Source organism: Pelophylax lessonae, assembly GCF_965119305.1.
Source record: "Pelophylax lessonae genome assembly, chromosome: 10".
In the NCBI taxonomy this organism is placed as follows: Eukaryota; Metazoa; Chordata; class Amphibia; order Anura; family Ranidae; genus Pelophylax; species Pelophylax lessonae.
Genome location: NC_138777.1, coordinates 170,462,004 through 170,477,823, shown reverse-complemented (window position 1 = coordinate 170,477,823; position 15,820 = coordinate 170,462,004). Strand labels below are relative to the sequence as shown.

The 15,820-nt window shown below is 41.9% G+C and overlaps 1 protein-coding gene across 3 annotated transcripts in view; it reads left to right on the top strand.

Annotated features, from left to right (window-relative positions):
* The window catches only part of KCNK4 (potassium two pore domain channel subfamily K member 4), a 72,038-nt gene extending 57,143 nt beyond the window's left edge, over positions 1-14,895 (top strand). For all 3 annotated transcript variants that reach the window (XM_082269585.1, XM_082269586.1, XM_082269584.1), the window contains exons 6-7: positions 9,311-9,450; positions 14,053-14,895. In XM_082269585.1, the coding sequence (XP_082125711.1) occupies positions 9,311-9,450; positions 14,053-14,547 (635 nt within the window). In that variant the 3' untranslated portion in view covers positions 14,548-14,895. The remainder of the gene's footprint in view (positions 1-9,310; positions 9,451-14,052) is intronic.
* The last annotated feature ends 925 nt before the right edge of the window (positions 14,896-15,820 follow it).

Here is a 15,820-nt window from a genome sequence, read left to right as displayed (position 1 = left end):
TCAGCAAATAAGGAGGGGAGTCCCAGGCAGCTTAGACACTCCTGCAACATCGCTGGATAAAGACGGGCTCAGGTAAGTATTTGGGGGGCTGAAAGGGGCTAATGCACACAGAATTTTTTTTATCTTAATGCATAGAATCATTAAGATAAAAAACCTTCTGTCTTTACAGTGGGGATCAAAAGTTTGGGCACCCCAGGTAAAAATTTGTATTAATGTGCATAAAGAAGCCAAGGAAAGATGGAAAAATCTCCAAAAGGCATCAAATTACAGATTAGACATTCTTATAATATGTCAACAAAAGTTAGATTTTATTTCCATCATTGACACTTTCAAAATTACAGAAAACAAAAAAATGGCGTCTGCAAAAGTATGGGCACCCTGCAGAATTTATAGCATGCACTGCCCCCTTTGCAAGGCTGAGACCTGCCAGTGTCATGGATTGTTCTCAATCATCGTCTGGGAAGACCAGGTGATGTCAATCTCAAAGGTTTTAAATGCCCAGACTCATCTGACCTTGCCCCAACAATCAGCACCATGGGATCTTCTAAGCAGTTGTCTAGAAAACTGAAACTGAAAATAGTTGACGCTCACAAAGCTGGAGAAGGCTATAAGAAGATAGCAAAGCGTTTTCAGATGTCAATATCCTCTGTTCGGAATGTAATGAAGAAATGGCAGTCATCGGTAACAGTGGAAGTTAAAGCAAGATCTGGAAGACCAAGAAAAATATCAGACAGAACAGCTCGCAGGATTGTGAGAAAAACAATTCAAAACCCACGTTTGACTGCACGATCCCTCCAGAAAGATGTGGCAGACACTGGAGTTGTGGTACACTATTCCACTATAAAGAGATACTTGTACAAATATGGTCTTCATGGAAGAGTCATCAGAAGAAAACCTCTTCTATGTCCTCACCACAAAAATCAGCGTTTGAACTTTGCAAATGAACATATAGACAAGCCTGATGCATTTTGGAAACAAGTTCTGTGGACTGATGAGGTTAAAATTGAACTTTTTGGCCAGAATGAGCAAAGGTACGTTTGGAGAAGAAGGGGCACGGAATTTAATGAAAAGAACTTCTGTCCAACTGTTAAGCATGGGGGTGGCTCAATCATGCTTTGGGGTTGTATTGCAGCCAGTGGCACAGGGAACATCTCACGAGTAGAAGGAAAAATTGATTCAATAAAATGTCAGCAAATTTTGGATGGTAGCTTGATGCCATCTGTGAAAAAGCTGAAGTTAGAGAGGATGGCTTCTACAAATGGATAATGATCCTAAACACACCTCTAAATCCACGGGGGATTACATCAAGAGGCATAAACTGAATGTTTTGCCATGGCCTTCAAAATCTCCTGACCTCAACATAATTGAAAATCTATGGATAGATCTTAAAAGAGCAGTGCGTGACAGACAGCCCAGAAATCTCAAAGAACTTTTGTAAGGAAGAATGGGCAAAGATACCTCAAACAAGAATTGAAAGACTCTTGGCTGGCTACAAAAAGTGTTTACAAGCTGTGATACTTGCCAGGGGGCAGTACAAGATATTAATGGCACTTTTCCACTGCAAGTACCGGCTCGGCTCTACTCGGCCCTGCTTGGTCCGGTTTGGTTTTCCACTGCATGGTATCGCATGGTATGGTGTTGGAACGGTTTGGTACGGTTTGCTTTTCCACTAAAGTAGTACTAAAGTAAGTGGGTGGGATAACAACGATTCTCTGACCAATCAGTGGCTAGTAGTGACAAACAGTCAAGGCTGCATGCAAAGGTTTGCGGGATATGGTACCGGTACGGCCCTCTTGGGACCACAACCGAGGTGGTACTGTTTAGGCAAGCCGTACCGTTCGGTTCCATGTAGTGGAAAAGCGCCGCCGTACCGTACCGAACCGTTCCTACACCGTACCGTCCGGTACCATGCAGTGGAAAAGCACAAAAGCAAGCCGAACCGTTCGGTTCAAAGCAGTGGAAAAGCGCCATAACTCTGCAGGGTGCCCAAACTTTTGCAGACGCCATTTTTTTTTGTTTTCTGTTTTTTTTGAAAGTGTAAATGATAGGAATAAAATCTAACTTTTGTTGACATATTATAAGAATGTCTAATCTGTAATTTGAGCCTTTTGGAGATTTTTCCATCTTTCCTTGGCTTCTTTATGCACATTAATAAAATTTTTTACCTGGGATGCCCAAACTTTCGATCCCCACTGTATAATCCCTTTAACAGCAGAGAAAAATCAAGTATCCTCCTCTGCCAGACAGAGGAGTCAGTTCTGTATGGCAACACTGAGTAAATCCCAAGACTGGATAAACTGAAATACAAATCCTGTGGCAGGAAAAATCCTTTGGCTCCCATATATGTAATGAATCTGCATATTTCAGGCTAGACTGATCAATGGGTGTAAAGTTTGTACAGGAGTGATCTGCTTGCTGTAGGTACTGAAAGCTGACTGGAGGGAAGGATCTGTGTATGCAGGGCGGGCCCTACCATGGATCTCCCAGGCAGCACTTTGAGAGGGGCAGCAAATTGACTCGCAAGATTTTTTTTCCAGCAGTTTTGTGTGTCATCAGTTTGCAGCGTGTTACGTGCGCCATTTTCCCATCTCATACTGCCGCCCATAGTGCAAACTGATGAGTATGAGGAGGCAGAGAGTCTTCTCTGGGGAACGTCCCTCACGTGATTGTGGTGGTGTGCGCAAGGACGTCAGACATCAGCGCACTTCATCTCACTGAAGCAGTCTGGATATTCTAGGGCGGTGGCAGACACAGTAGTGATAGGAGGACTGAGGACAAACAGTGGCTGTTTGGTGGACCGGTCTGGTGGTGAGTTATGGAAGAAGATAACAGTATATAAAATATTTTCTAAATTTTATATTTATATAAATTTATGGATGTGGGGGCCTTTTTTTGGGTGTGATTTTTTTTTTGGGGGGGCAGCATTTTATATTTGGACCCAGGCAGCACAATGTCCTGGGCCAGCCCTGTGTGTATGCGCTCACTGTATTTGGCTGACATGCGTTTTAATAACTGTACCAGTTCCAGCAAGTTGAACTCTAGCTGCTGCAGATAATGCTTAGGGATTTTTGGCAGTATATTTCATTAGTACATGAAATAAATACAACAAATATTGGTTAAAATAGTGTTTGTTTCAAAAGAAAACATTTATTGTATTGCAGCTTACCAATTCTTAGATGTGGTGGCTGCATTTGTTTTCTTTTTTTAATGCTTACTTTCTTCTATTTTCATCTGGTGAGCCAGCCAGTAAGTCTGTTTTTTTTTTTTTTTTTCAAAAAAACAAGCTCTCTTGAAAATGTATCAGGTACAGGTATGAGACATACCATTAACACTGACAGGGATACTTGCAATGATGAGATTTTATTTATATATATAAAACACTTATACCAATAAATAAGGAATAAAACTGTTTGCTGTAGCTGATTATAAAATATTTGCTGGAGTTTGGCTTCAGTTTGTTAGTGTATTTAAATCTGCTAGCCTATCTAACACTATCCTCCCCCCACACTGACAATGCTGTTGTCCAAATGTGCCCCCTATGCCCTTTCTTCTAGAGTCAGGGGCACTCTAATACAGGAGGTGTATTACTGGTCAGACCACCAGGTGAAGAGTGGGGAAAAAGCCTAAAAAAGAAAACGAATGCAGCCACCACATCTAATGACTGGTAAGCTGCAATAAATTACATTTTTGATTTTGGGTTTAATCGTTAAATGCTAGTAACACATTTTGATGAATGAGCTAGAAAAGTATAAATGTGGTATACAGATGTAGCACCCTACAAGGTAGGTGCTAGGCAAAAGTATAGTGGGCCTTGGCTGCCTAACAGCAGGGCCTTGATTTTCAGCTGGGCTGTCATGTCTCCCAGGTGTGGTTGCTGAGAGGGGAGTTTCCCCACTGGCTCCATGAGAGGATTCTCATTGGGCAGTGGAGGAAACCCAATCAGTGGCCCATTCAGGCCTGTATCTACCCCAGAAGGCAGATTCTGCCGCAGAGGATTCTGGAAGTGGGTATAAGTTTGAAGGGAGCGCATGACGCAGCATCTTTGGCGGGAAGCAGAGTCCCAGGAGGGAGAGTGCGGCTGTCTCTCCTCCTGTCAAAGGGATCGAGTGTCTCGGGCAGCTTGCCTGAGAGTACAGAGAGAGCTGAACTGAGCTGCAGAGAGGATCCTGTGTGCCGAGGACCAGCAGAGAAAGAGGGGCCCAGTTCCAGGAAAGCATTCCAAGTTCATGAGTACTGTGAACTACCCCTGAGGGTCTGCCTAGCTGAGAGGGGACCACTCCGGTGAAGGTCCAAGGGTCCAGGAGCTAGCTAGTGGTAAAGGGGGTGCCAGTGTGACCCTGAAGTGTCAGAGGGGGTGACTAGTCAGACGACCCTGAAGTGTCAGAGGGGGTGCCTAGTCAGAAGACCCTGAAGTGTCAGAGGGAGTGCCTAGTTAGAGGACCCTGGAAGTGTAAAGGGGGCGCCAGCGGTTGGGCCCTGAAGAATTAAGTGTACAGCGTGTGCAGTGTACAGTGTTGAGAGTTGCAGCAGCACAAGCAGTTACACGGAGCTACCTCAGTCAGTGAAGGGCTGGAGGGAGCGGTTTACAGGACTTGAGCTAAACAGAGTGTCAAGAGTCAAGTCTCACTACAGTCCAGGATCTTTTGAGTTAACCAGAGTGTTAAAGTTAAAGTTCTTGCACAGTTCAGCAATTCAGTGATTTCAAGCACCAGGAATCGTTGGTTGGCATTCAGCTGGAGTCAAGACAGCGCTAACAGGCATTTTTCTGTAAAGAGTCCCAGTTAAACCTAGTTGAGCCAGAGGAGTATCCCACTCATTCCCTTCTCCCATTCTCCCATCGGAATGGTCATTGTCTCAAATCTCACAGTTGGGTTTTCAGCTTAAATGTGTTGGAAGTGTTATCGGTAACAATGGCAGACCCACATCAGGCTCAATGCCTGGAAAAACCACTACACATAAAAGGCCATAAACATCAATGATGATATTATTATCAACAAGTATGACACTGGAAGTCTTCTGATTCAGTGGGAGAAGAACAGGAGGGTGCATACAGTTACATTACTAACATATTAAAAAGACAGGCAGAGCTCACAGGTTTTCTTCATACACCTGAGGGGGGTCTTCTTGATATTTGTGTGGCATGGGAAACTTGCACAACTGGCATATAGTCTAATAAATAGACAATATTCGAACAGTGAACTGGGCCTACCTAATGTGGCTCTCTATTATACAGTAAGGCCATGACTTTACTGCGGATATTAAATTGGCAGCATGGTTCCTCAGACAAAGTATGGGTCCCATTGGAAAAAACTATGGTGGGTAGAAAATTAGCTGGTGCCTCGTGGATACCTACAGCCAATAAGGGACAATCAGACTGGACATCCCCCCTGACGTTGATTACCCCTTTTTCTATGAGACAGATTGGATGAAAACAATGACATGGCCACGAAAAAGTCTCCTATGGCGCCTCTAAGAGGCTTCCCTTGGATTCCACCTGGAGAGGGTGTACACTTCTTACAAACTTAGGGGGTTGATGGCGACACATCTTGTGCCAAATATGAATCTTGTGGGCAGCTCCCTGGAAGCTTTGCGACTCTCTTACTGGAATTTCCCAATGGATACATGGAGGTACCGCCAATTATTTTACTCTTTCAGTAAATTATAACCCAAATTATGGGCCTCCAACTCCCTTTCCCTGCTTGAATCCATGTGTAAAGCAAATCTGGAGGCACTAGGAGCACTAGGATCATCGGTTTGAATTTCAACCACAGCACTCCCTGCCTGGAGTTTGCATGTTTTCCCTGTTCCTGCGTAGGTTTCCTCTTGCTGTTCCAGTTTCCTCCCACACTCCAAAGACATGCTAGTATGTCTATGAATAATGTGACCTTAGATTGTAAGCTCCTAGAGGGCAGGGACTGATGTGAATGTACAATATATATATGTGAAGAGCTAGGTAAATTGACAGAGCTATATACAGTAAGTGTGATTAATAAAATACATGTATAGGCTTATACTGGGCACTCACTAGGTCACTCTGTCACTTTTTCAAACAATGGGAGAAAGAACTCAGAACTAGATGGTATAGGATCCTTCCAGTACAGCACAAATGTTTCCAGAATTAAGATCTAGGTGTAGTAACGGTTAGTACCCTTTCTCCACCTTTGGTGGTCTTGCCCCAAGACAAATGTGGCATATGTGAGGGGAGGAGTGATTAAAGCGGAACTTCCCCTTTTGGATGAAGCCTTGCTTTAATGATGTGCAATCCTCTTGCCTAATATATATGATCCTCGACACATACCGTTCAATTCTTTTCATTGCCCATTTCCATATAGTTCCCACATGTATTTATACTCCCAACTTCCTCTTGTGTGTACAGTGCATTTTTGTAATTTCCTGGTTTATTGTATCAGCTCTTTTCTGTATTGTAAAAATTCAATAAAAATTGATTATAAAAAAGAAAGACAGGCAAAGTATAAACATAATCCTCAGAATCCAAACCAGAGTGTGCTTTGGCATACAAATATCAAATTATATTTAAAGTGATGTAAATTGTAACCGCACTGTACCACCCTAATGGGTTCTAGCAGGGTTATTGAACTGATATAAAAATTGGAATAAAAAAGGAAAAGAAAAATAAATATATCTAATACATAAAAAAAAAAAAAGAAAATTTGTTTGGCAGAGAAAAAATATTACTAATAATACCAACGATACCAGGGCAAAAAATTCTTATAATCATTCATAAACTTGTTAATTTCTATGTGCAAATGAATAATTAATGTATCCATAAATAAATTATGAAATAGTTGTGTAACCAGGTTGGTAGGCGACTGATAAGGTTGGGGGAAAGGAAAGGGAGGGGAATGAGACAAATGTGGGAGTAAATATACCAAACACTTAATGTGGGGATTTAAATGAGCCTATACATCAGCAACAGAGAGCAAAAAATATAAAAAAGAAAGGATATTTCATATTTACTGAAGATTACAAACGATAAAATATAAATATTATTTCTACAGTAAACCCCCCTCCATTGCGGGGGTTACGTTCCGGAACCAGCCGCGAAAATTGAAATTCCGCGAAATAGAAAAACCCTATTAAAATGCATTGTAGGCATGTTTATTTTACTGTCACTGTACGTGTGGAAGCATTTTAAGGTCTTTAAACACACTTTTAAAACAATAGAGACTAATTTAAACACATAAAAGATACTAAGAGACAGAGCAAGAGCTATGGAAAACACAAAAATATTTCATTTTTAATGATTTATATAGTAAAATAACAGCTGTATAGTCTATACTGTATAGTCATATAAATGTAACAATGTATGTCTAAAATGCATCACATGATCTGCTTGTGGATCTACATCTTTCGCTCAACAGAGCTTCTTCAGGATCCAAGAATATTTCCCTCCCTTTCCTTTCCCCCACCCTTATCAGTCACCTACCAACCTGGTTACACAACTATTTCATACCTTACCCCAGGGGACGGTGCCAGTTGATTTACAGACAGACCATTTCTCTCCATACAATCTCCATACATAAATTAATTGAATGTGTAAAAAAGTTAACATAAAGCATAGTTCATGAATACCATATATTGAACCTATTATCTTCCAAGTGCTGCAGTACAAATCAATACAAAAAAATTTAAAAGGATAGTCCAAATAAATCACCTCATGACTTTCCTTTGAGCACAAAACGTACTCACCAAAAATATCAGTTCGTATGGTACAACGTCTCTTTGATTAAGTGAACACACTTTTCTTGATAGACAGAAAATCCTCTCTAGCACATAAGGGGTTAATATATATCGTCCGTATTCAATACATTCTTTCACATGTATGTGGAGGAAGAAGAGAGGCATCCAAAGTGTAAAGCCCTGTTGATATTTATTGAACATCACAGAAAATATTGCATTTACACTTCGTGAGTGTCAACCCAACACACTAAGTGCCGGTTCACACTGATCTGACTTGTCAGGCAACTTGACTTAGAAAAAGGTTCCTGCACTATTTTTTTGCGAAGTCGGAGCGACTTGCATTGACTTCCATTTTGAGAAGTCGTTGCAAGCACACTGAAAAGTGTGGCATGCCTTTGTATTCAGCTCCTCTAAATTAATAATTTGTAGAACCACTTTTTGCTGCAGTTACAGCTGCAAGACTTTTTGGGTATGTCTCTATCAGCTTTGCTCATCTAGAGAGTGACATTTTTGCCCATTCTTCTTTGCAAAATAGCTCAAGCTCTGTCAGATTGGATGGAGAGCGTCTGAGCAGCAATTTTCAAGTCTAGCCACAGATTCTCAATTGGATTTAGGTCTGGACTTTAACTGGGCCATTCTAACACATGAATATGTTTTGATTCCATTGTAGCTCTGGCTGTATGTTTAGGGTTGTTGTCCTGCTGGAAAGTGAACCTTTTCCCAGTCTCAAGTCTTTTGCAGACTCTAACAGGTTTTCTTCTGAGATTTCCCTGTATATGGCTCCATCCATCTTCCTATCAACTCTGACCAGCTTCCCTGTCTCTACCAAAGAAAAGCATCCTCACAACATGATGCTGCCACCACCATGTTTCAAGGTGGGGATTGTGTGTTCAGGGTGATGTGCAGTGTTGAACAATGGCTTTACTCTTGCTACTCTTCCATAAAGGCCAGATTTATGGCGTGCATGACTAAGTTGTCCTGTGGCCAGATTCTCCCACCTAAGTTGTGAATCTCTGCAGCTCCTTCAGAGTTTCCATGGCTGCTTCTCTGATTAAAGCTCTCCTTGCCCGACCTGTCAGTTTAGGTGGATGGCCATGTCTTGGTAGGTTTGCAGTTGTGCTATACTCTTTCCCATTTTCGAATGATGGATTGAACAGTGCTCAATGAGATGCTCACAATCATGTGCCACTTTGTGTTGGTCTATCACATAAAATCCCAATAAAATACATTTATGTTTTTGGATGTAACATGACAAAATATGGAAAATTGAGGGATATGAATACTTTTTTAAGGCACTGTATGTGCTGCCAGTAGCAGCCTAAAACTGCTTTACAAGCAAAAGCTACCATGCAAGAATCAGCAAAAAATAAACAGTAATATGAAATCTATTGTTTGCTTGAGTTAATACACTTTTCTCTGCATTATTATTTTTTGAACATCATCTAGTGAATAAGCTCTGTTATGTAGGACATATTTGAATAATAAACACCTTCACATTTTCAAGTACTCAAGGGGAGATCTATTATTGGCAAGTTGTTTACATTGTTATGATCTAACTATGGTACCTTATATCAGAGGATAGTTGTCTAATTCACATGTCAATTTGCAGGAGACAGCGCTGGTAAGGAGCACACGTGGTACAAACCGCTGGTCTGGTTTTGGATTTTGCTCGGCCTTGCCTACTTTGCTTCTATCTTGACAATGATTGGGAACTGGTTGAGAGTTTTGTCCAGAAAAACACGAGCAGAGGTATATGATATATGATATTTTATCCTTACAAAGTGTTTTGGAAACCCATGAATTTGTACAAAAAGCAAATATGCAGGTAATTATTAGTGCAATAGGAGCCAAAGCTCTAGACACTGAACTGTGATTGTCTAGTAGTCCTCCAATTGTCGTAAAATAGGCTTTTTCAATAAAGAAAGAAAAAAATGCATTAACCCACAGCAACCAATAAGATTTCAATATTTAGTGATCTGCCGTAAATCTAACTGGTTGCTGTGAGATGATGCACTTTTCACTATCTTACTGTGGTTTACAAAATAATCCCACTATTTTTGTTTAAAAAGTGTTAATAATTAAAAAATCATATTAAAGGGGACTTTAACCTTCTTTATATACTTTACAAATTTTTCCTCCAACTCCCTCGTATTACACATTGAGAGAATACATTTTTTTTGTATAATACATTTTTAGCGGGTCCTGTCCAGTACATTCTGGTTTCTCACCTTAGCAATAAAAATGTCTCCCTCCTTGCTGAAGCTTCCTGGGATACTTGCATTACCCACCCCAGGAGGCTACAGGGCAATTTCCAGCACACTGCTCATGCAATCTCAGGCACAATGCACTTGTACAGTGGTGTGTCATCAGGGAGTTGGGTACAAGTACCCAGTAGAGACACCTTGCCCCTGATACAGTATTTCACATTGCTTGTTTTAATGAACTGAAAAATAAACAATGTCAATAAATGAGCCTCTCACTGATGGTGGGAAATGTGTTTGTGTGATAAAAATGTGTTCTGTGCCTTTAAATGCTAGTCCTACACCTGCAGTTCCCTTCCCTGTTTGTTATCTCCCTCTCCCTGCTGTTGCTAGGTAAATTAGAAAAAAAGAGTCTAATCATGATTAGACTTTTTTTTCTAATCTGCCTAGCAACAAGCTGTCCGTCTGAAAAATAATTTACAACTATATTTAGAACCCTTTAGAGTAAACAGTTTCGCCACACTTACTGGCTGCCTGCTAGTCCTTTATTGTGTTCAATGGAGCTCGTTAGGGCAGGCCGAAATGCCAACCTGGCCCACCTATTAAGCTCCCTAATTTGCTCCTTGCAGGAGGAAGTTCACCCTACAAACTTCCTCCTCCCCTTTCCTCTCAGTGGCATAGTGTGAGGGGGCCAGCCGGCCCAGGCGTGACACTTAGGGGATGCAAAATTAGTCTGTGCTGAAGCTTAATGCCTTCCCCGGCCCCTACACCTCTTATGAGGTGTTCAGGCATTCCTCTCTGTGGCACACTATTCTAACCACCTCCCCCCCCGACCCGGGACACCTTTGGTCCAGTCTGTTCCTCTGGTGCGGCCTGTGTGTGAGAGCAGCTGTTAGGAACCTGTCAGGAAGGCTCTGGCAAATGATGAGTTAAGACTCACAGTGTTAGGAACCTGTCAGGAAGGCTCTGGCAAATGATGAGTTAAGACTCACAGTGTTAGGAACCTGTCAGGAAGGCTCTGGCAGATGATGAGTTAAGACTCACAGGCTATTCCGGCTCCACCCCTCTCATCTAGAAAGAGCTCTATTTAAGCTGGATCAGGACACAGGTTCAGTGCTGTCTTGTCTTCAGCTCCTGCCATTGTTCCTGAACCTGTGACCTGTTTGCTGCTGATTTCCTGTTGACCTTTTTGGCTTGTTCCTGACTCCGCTTGTCTGCTGCCCGTCCTGACCCCGGCTTGTTTGACCATTCTCTCGGATCTCCCTTGTCTGTTTACCCGCCTTCGGACCTTGATCGGTTCACCCTTGGTGGGGTGACCCTGAGGACCGCGACCTGGTATCCACACGCAGCGAACTCCATCCTCACCACTAGAGGCTCTGGCGAAAACCGGTGGATACTTAGACTCCGCACCTCAGGCTAGCCTGTGTCACTTACCTTGGGGGTTCGGTCCAAGCTCCCCCCTCTAGCGGACATCGGGGCCTATCTCTGTCGCCAGGTTACCACCAGCACCCTAACAGCAGCAGGGGTGGTGGGGCAATGCTCGATGCAAATCATGGGAGAGGTGCAGTGGCTGGATCGTGGGGACTCCTAAAAAATACTGTCCGCCTGGTGCTGGGGAGAGCTCTGTTTAGATAGACGAGGAGACTATGAAGAGGTAAAGAGGATGATGGATCCACAGATTAGGTAGGTAGGTCAGTGTAGTGGTCAGGTAGGTCAGTGTAATGGTCAGGTAGGTTAGTGTAGGGGGTCAGGTAGGTCAGTGTAATGGTCAGGGAGGTCAGTGTAGGAGTCAGGTAGGTGAGTGTAATGGTCAGGTAGGTGAGTATGGGTTAGGTAGGTCAGTGTAGGTTAGTTTAGGGGTCAGGTAAGTCAGTGTAATGGTCAGGTAGGTTAGTTTAGGGGTCAGGTAGGTCAGTGTAAGGGGCAGGTAGGTTAGTGTAGTGGTCAGGAAGATCAGTGTAATGGTCAGGTAGGTCAGGGAAGGGGTCAGGTAGGTCAGAGTAGGGGTCAGGTAGGTCAGTCTATGTAGGTCAGGTAGGTCAGTGTAGGGGGCAGGCAGGTCAGTGTCGTAGTGAGGTAGGTCAGTGTAGTGGTCAGGTAGGTCAGTGTAGGGGTCAGGTAGGTCAGTGTACCAGCCACCACTGGTGGAACTTCACAGAATATGATGCTGATCATCAGAGTACAGCATGTACTGTAATTGTGGAGCTAATGCTATGCTACAAAGAGGGTGAATGGGGGCCGCAGAAAATGTAATTCACTGTATAGTCATTTGCAAGCTATGTGCTGCTTTTTTTTATTTAATTTATTTTTTTTTTTTTAATTTGAAATTTTAGTTATATTTCATCTGCCAGCTGTATGATGCATGTTATTAATTGTATACCAGCGTTTCATAACAAACACTTTATATCTACAGTGCAATCTCTTATTTTACACACTAATCAATGTATAGTATGAGGAGGACCTAAGAAGCTAACATGCCTGGCGGCAATTTATTCATAGTTCCCCCACTCAGTCTGCATACAATACTAATACAATATTGTAAAAACTTTACAGAGGTTCTACCCCTTTTCCACTCTAGCTAAAACATTGGCTGTAACTTCATTTTATCACTCTGATTTTCTCTTCAGATATGTTTTCCACCCCTCTCTATCTATGACTATGCTATTTTTTAACCACTTCCTTACTGGGCCTATTCTGGCACTCCTCTCCTACATGTAAAAATCACAATTTTTTGCAAGAAAATTACTCAGAACGCCCAAACATTATATATGTTTTTTTAGCAGAGACCCTAAGGAATAAAATGGCAGTCATTGCAACTATTTACATCATACGGTATTTGCGTACCAATTTTTCAAACACGTATTTTTTTTTTTGAATGAATAAAAAAAAAAAAACTAAAGTTAGCCCAATTTTTTTATATAATGTGAAAGATGAGGCTACGCTGAGTAAATAGATAACCTGTCATGCTTTAAAATGGCACACACTCGTGGAATGGCGCCAAACTTCGGTACTTAAAAATCTCCATAGGCGACACTTTAAAAATTGTTTACAGGTTACCTTTTTGAGAGTTACAGAGGAGATCTGGGGCTAAAATTGTTGCTCTCACTCTAACGTTCATGGTGATACCTCACATGTGTGGTCTGAACGCAGTTTACATATGTGGGCGTGACATACATGTTTTTGTTTATTTTATTTTTATATTTTTACACTTTCTCTTTAAATTTATTTTTTTTATCACTTTTATTTCCAGTCCATGGCAGTATTTACAACTGATATGCTGGACGTGATGTCATAACACCGCGCCCGGGCCTCCAAAAGTCATAGAGACTGGCGGAAACCATCTGGTCCTCGGTATGCTCTATAGTGAGCTTCCGCCGCTGGCGGATTCCTTTTCTGGTTAGTTTAGGGGTCACTGATCGCACAAGTGAGCCGGTAGAAGCACCTGTGTAATGCCAGATTTTGCATTATAGGACTGTAAATAAACAATCCACCCAGTGGTTGTTTGAAAAAGTATGAAAAAACACCATTGTTGACCTTGACCTTCTGAAAAAGCTAATTGATTGTCTGTTTTATTAGGATTAGAGGTGTTTGGGGAAGCTCTGGACACTAGTTTAAAAAAGAATTCCTCAGGATCTGTGAGGAATAGTCTTCTAAGTCAAACAGGAAAGGCATCTATCTGGGTGTCTTAGGTCCAGGTGGGCCGTAGAATGCCAACAGTGAAAAAAGTGCGAAGTGCATTACTAGTTCAAGGGGGAACCTTTTCCTTCTCTATTTATTATGAAAAAAAAAATTGTTGGCTTTACATATACTTTATATACTGCCTTCCTTTGGATCAACTGTGGGTATTGGATAGTGTATATGGAGGTTTTCTATTTGAGGGTGTTGGCTTTCTTTTTTTTTTTTCTTTGTTGATTGAACTGGATGAACATGTGTCCTTTTCCATGTAACTATACTTTAAATGAATCCTAATGAATATAAGTGAATGGTTTGTGTAAATTGTTTTATATTCTAGCGTTATAAAAAAAAACGGAATTATGTCATGCTACAGGTTTTCTGCGCATTTGTATACTGAGTGCATAATAATATGGAAGTACTCTCACTTGTTCAGAAAAAGAAAATGAAGACTCACCACCTTTACCTTTTCTTTCAGATGGGTGGACTAACAGCCCATGCAGCAAACTGGACAGCAAGTATGACTGCTGATATTAAACTTCCCCACCGTGGAATAAGCCTTAACTTTCAAGAACGAATGCTTCGGCAGAAAGGGGCTTCACGAGATCCAGAACAAGAGAAAGATGACGAAATGGATGTGGATGGAGAGGAGGAGGTCGAGAGAGAAGAAGAAGAAGAGGAGGATGAAAATGAAGAACCACAAACACTTCCAACGTCTAACCCAATCATTCCACAGACACCCCCACTCACTCCTGCAATGAGAACAGAGGATGCTGGGAGACGAGCCAAGGAGTGGGGTGAAAATTTGGCTTTCATTGATGAATCCTCTGACAGTCAGAGTGAGATGGGGAAAGAGGAAGGAGAAACAGGGGATGAAATTGTAGCAAAAGTGTTGAAGACCAAGAAGAGGAAAAGGCTAGGTGGACGAAGCAATTCTGCCCCACGGAATCGAGATAAAGGGGAAAGTGGTTAAGAGAAATTACCCTTACTCTTAAAATTCTGCTTTAAAAAAGTTCCAATACTACCAAAGTGCCACTCTTTTCCCTATAATGCACTACCATAGTTCCCATGAAATAATGATAATATATTGCAAGTATATAAACTAAAGTTATTGAGAATGTTTTTCAAAGTTTTTAGTCTCATGGCTATTGTTCATCTACAAACTGATTTTTTGCCTTCAGCCAGATTATTTTGATATTGTACTGGCTATTTTGAAAAATGTAATCAATTTTCTAAGTCCATCCAGACATATCCTAGAAAAAGTATAGGCTGCATCAATGTTACAATCTCCTGTACCACTACATTGAAAGGTTAAAGACCAATTTAAGCAGTTGTATAGCCTGCTTATTGATTTTTACCTACAGGTAAGCCTAAAATAAGGCTTACCTGTAGGTAAAATGAATATCTCCTAAACCTGCACGGTTTAGGGGATACTCACCTTGTATGCAGCTGCTGACATCAACGGCGCATGCGCTCTGAAGGTCCGGCGTGTCGTGCCGGAACTTCAGAGATCCTTGCCGAAATGGAGTCGCGCGCATGCGACTTCATCGTGGCTCCGGCCTCTCAGATCGCCGGAAACCACGAACCCGGAAGAGACACCGAGGAAACATGCCAGCTCCCTCATCGGTGACCGGGTGCCGCTGCGGAGGCTTTGTTGTAAGGTAAGTATTTCATAATGTGCTAGTATGCGATGTATACTATTACATTATGCTATTGTCTTGCAGATTTTTTTTTGGGGGGGGGGGGGTAGCGGTTTACTACCGCTTTAACTATCCCAGTGTATCAAAATAGTTGTGCAGATTCTTACAATTAACTTCCTTTAAAAAGTAGCCAAAACCTGAGTAGAAAAGACTGTCCTCGGATATCCACGCTGCAGAGAAGGACTTCTCTGTATGAGGAAAAAGTGGGCTCTCTGAAGAGATCCAACATCTCCCTACACATCAGAGCTTTAACTCCCCAATTAGCAGGGAGCATGAGTTTTGTTGATTGCAGAGTTGTAAGTCTGATTTAGTAGGGGGTTTGTCAGACCTCTGCTACCACACAGAGCAAGGGTCCTTTCTATAGCATGCTAGCTGGGGCCAGGGTTTTCTTTTCCTCTAATGCTCTTTCTGTCTTTAAAAGGAAATTACCTATAAAACTCTGCACACTTTTTGATGTACCTGGAATGTATTTACCAGGTTTAAACTGAAAGTGCCCGTAGGCTTTAAAGTGCATTTGTGATTCGTTTTGGACAGAGTGGTGAAGTG